General features: G+C 41.5%; 1 protein-coding gene across 1 annotated transcript; it reads right to left on the minus strand.

Annotated features, from left to right (window-relative positions):
* Positions 1–347: 347 nt before the first annotated feature.
* On the minus strand, positions 348–2,405 carry LOC149405283 (uncharacterized). Its single transcript, XM_089607805.1, has 4 exons — positions 2,224–2,405; positions 1,728–2,043; positions 963–1,616; positions 348–728 (listed from the first exon to the last, which is right to left on the minus strand). The coding sequence occupies exons 1-4, from the start codon at positions 2,403–2,405 to the stop codon at positions 348–350; spliced, it is 1,533 nt and encodes a 510-aa protein (XP_089463931.1).
* Positions 2,406–3,208: the final 803 nt, after the last annotated feature.

Here is a 3,208-nt window from a genome sequence, read left to right on the forward strand (position 1 = left end):
ATTAAATGCCGCCAACCACTACAAAGTTCTAACGCTACCAACCAACAATGTCACTACTAATCAAATCAATGTAATATGTCACTAATGATATCATTGAACGCGTAAATGAGTCACTAAAAGTCCCAACAACAATAGCGACATGTGTGTCACTACAGACGCATACATGTCACTATGGACATCAGCCTGCTTACAAATTATGGTGATAAATATGTCTGAGGAAAAACAAATTGAATAATCAATGTCTTGATTCAACGATATGGGATTGAGTTTCATAATGCACGCCGGACTTTCAACGGGATCGGGTTTCGACATGTGGCACGATTGTGTCCTACTCCACGACACCGACTTCATTTTCTTCCAGTAGCCACGTCCCCTTCCCCTTGAGATGGAGTCCTGGTCTTCTTAGGTCTGCCGGCCTGTCGCTTGTAACATCTTGGTGCTTCAACAATGATTTGCTTCACTTCTTCCGAGATTTGCCATGTCTCTTTGTTGCCGTATGGATGAATTACACCTGTGTAAGCAGATGCCCAGTTTTCTGTTGTATAGTATGTCGAAATATAATCTTCTACCACGAAATTTCGATGCCGACAAGCTGCAATCCCATGAGGGCATATGAAATTGTCAACTTGAAACACACGACATGTGCATGTCTTGTGGTATAAGTTGACAGCCCATGCTTTTCCAAATTTGTCAATGACCTCGAATTCGTACACAGAGGATGGATTTACCTGTACAAACAACGAATTTGATAACCTGTCACTAACCTTGTCAATAGTGCAGTAGGCAACATGTCACTACAAAATGTAACATGTCACTAAAAAGGTCGCATGTCACTAATAAGTTAACATGTCACTAATAAGGTAACACGTCACTACAAAAGTAACATGTCATTAAAGTCGATCATGTAACTAAATAAATACTTATATCAAAGACTAACGACATGTGGTTTACTGAATTAGTACCTGCATTCCAGAAGCTTCCGCGATGTAACCGACTAATTTGAGGTGTGCGTTAACAGAAAGATGCGTTACGGTTTCAGTGGCACGTTGCCTCCGTTCAAAAAACCATTTTGTCATTCTCTCCCTCAAGAAATCGACGATCTTCGATATCGGGAACTCCCTAGATTTAAGAAGTACTGCGTTAAGAGACTCGGCATTGTTCGATGTCATAATAGGGTACCTTTTCTCGCTGAAATGAGAGCGCGCCCACTTGGCCGGACCGACATCCAGAAGATAGGCTCGAATTGCTGGGTTCTCCTCATCAAGCATAACCATAAACTTTTCCCACTCAACGACCGTGTACGCATTTGCAGCACCGAAAAATTTCCACTTCGCTTGTTTCGTCAATTCTTTAAACTTATTTCTCACATTTTGCAGTAGATGGAACATGCAGTATCCGTGCTCCAAGTGAGTAAATACCTTTTCGACGGCGCGTTTTATTCCTTTGTTCTTGTCGGACACGATGACTTGATGTTCCCTCTCCCCGATTGCCTCTCTTAACTTCGTCAAGAAGTAAACCCACCCAGATGCAGTCTCCGAATCTCCAACACCGAATGCTAGGGGGAAGATCTGCTCGTTTGCGTCCATCGCGCAGGCCGAAAAGAGAGTACCTTTAAACTAATTCTTCAAAAATGTACCGTCAACGATAATAACAGGACGACACCACTTCCATCCTCGTTTCCATGCGCTAAGAGACATGAAAATGTTTTTGAAATACCGGGCTCGTACAGTGGTCACAATGTCGAGGGAAGAACCTGGATTAATTTGCTCTATCATGAACTTCAACGAAGGTAAATTAGCGAAAGATTCTTTGTCGGTGCCGTATAACAACTCCAACGCCTTCTCTTTGCTTCTCCAAGCTTTTTTATACTTCACGTCCACCCCATAATTCTTCTGCATGTGAGCCATGATGTCTCTCGGCCTATACGGAGACAATGTGGGATCTCTGTATTTGTCCTTCATAAAACTCCCTATCAAAGTACAGGTGTCCTGGGGGTGCGTTCCATTTCTGAACTCCGTCGAACATGTATGAACAGAGTCGAATCTGAAAAGATCAGATGTTATGACATATGTCAACGGCTAAATCGATAAATACATCACTACTTACTTCTTAAGCCATTTTGCATATATCTAAACTTGTCCCTACTGACTACATACTTCATACATACAGATAAATAAAAATAATCATAAAAAAACCAAGTTTGTAAGTGGCAGAATTAATCACCTCTGAATCTGAAATATGCTCGTGTTCCTCATCCTAACTGCCCGAACAGCCCAAGTGCACGTAGGATCGCGGCAAACCACATGGATATACGTTCTAGTAGAGCTTCGGGTCTTGTAACTGAAATGATTTTGAATCGCAAACAAGCTCAAATGCATTTGCAATGCTTTTTTGTTCGCGTACATTCCTCCTTTATAAACAGTTGTTGGGGAATCGATATCAACCACTTTGACGGATCCTTCATCCTGTTGGAATCGATCTAGGGTTTAAGAAAATAATTAACGCTTCGGGAAGCGGCGGAATTTTAAAAATTTTCTTTTACAAGTAAAAACGGTTTTTACTAACCTAGACAAGTGCAAGTACATGTAATTAAAACTAATATGAGCTAAGAAGTTTACTAACCTTTCTTGAAGCTTGAACCTTGAAGAAGCTTTTGGAAAGTTTGCGACGCTCGTCTCCCCTCGCAGCACGTCTCTCTTTCTTTCCTCGGCACCTCGAGCAACCACGAAAGTTTCTATCACTAAATCACTCGAAATAAAAGAATCAGTGAGTGGGCACTTTTAAACACTACGACTTAAGAACAAGTCTTGAAGTCGCAGAGCTAAACACTAGGTCGAGTGAGGACCTAGGTGCCAAGACAAGAAAAATTGAAAATAAACTAGAGAGAGAGAGAGAAGAGGGGCGGCAACCACAAGTTCTAGACAGAGAAGCTCTCAATCTCTAACTTCTGTGGAATGAATAGAATGAGAGGAATGAGGGTCCTATTTATAGGAGAAGGGTTGACCTTGGAAAGAAGTAGTTTCCTCTTATTTTTCAAGCCTTTATGAGCAATCTTTATTGCCCATTCCCATCCAAGTCACACGGCCAACATGTGCCTTAATGACAGCTTGGATTTGTTTCCTCTTTTATTCCTTGCTCTCTCTAAGCTTGTTTGGCCGAAATCCCTTATGCCTCTTAGAGGAAATTTGTTTCCTCTTTTTCTTTTGGC

The sequence above is a fragment of the Urtica dioica genome, chromosome 2, assembly GCF_054948205.1.
Source record: "Urtica dioica subsp. dioica isolate 48M chromosome 2, U.dioica_male_clone48M_v1_H2, whole genome shotgun sequence".
Classification (NCBI taxonomy): Eukaryota; Viridiplantae; Streptophyta; class Magnoliopsida; order Rosales; family Urticaceae; genus Urtica; species Urtica dioica.

Excerpts from the sequence above, each read along its gene's own strand:
- LOC149405283 (XM_089607805.1), bottom strand. The coding sequence starts at position 2,405 with ATGTACGCGAACAAAAAAGCATTGCAAATGCATTTGAGCTTGTTTGCG. Across the intron at positions 2,044-2,223 it reads AGCATATTTCAGATTCAGAG|ATTCGACTCTGTTCATACAT; the intron begins GTGATTAATTCT and ends TGATCTTTTCAG. Across the intron at positions 729-962 it reads CGGAAGCTTCTGGAATGCAG|GTAAATCCATCCTCTGTGTA; the intron begins GTACTAATTCAG and ends TTGTTTGTACAG.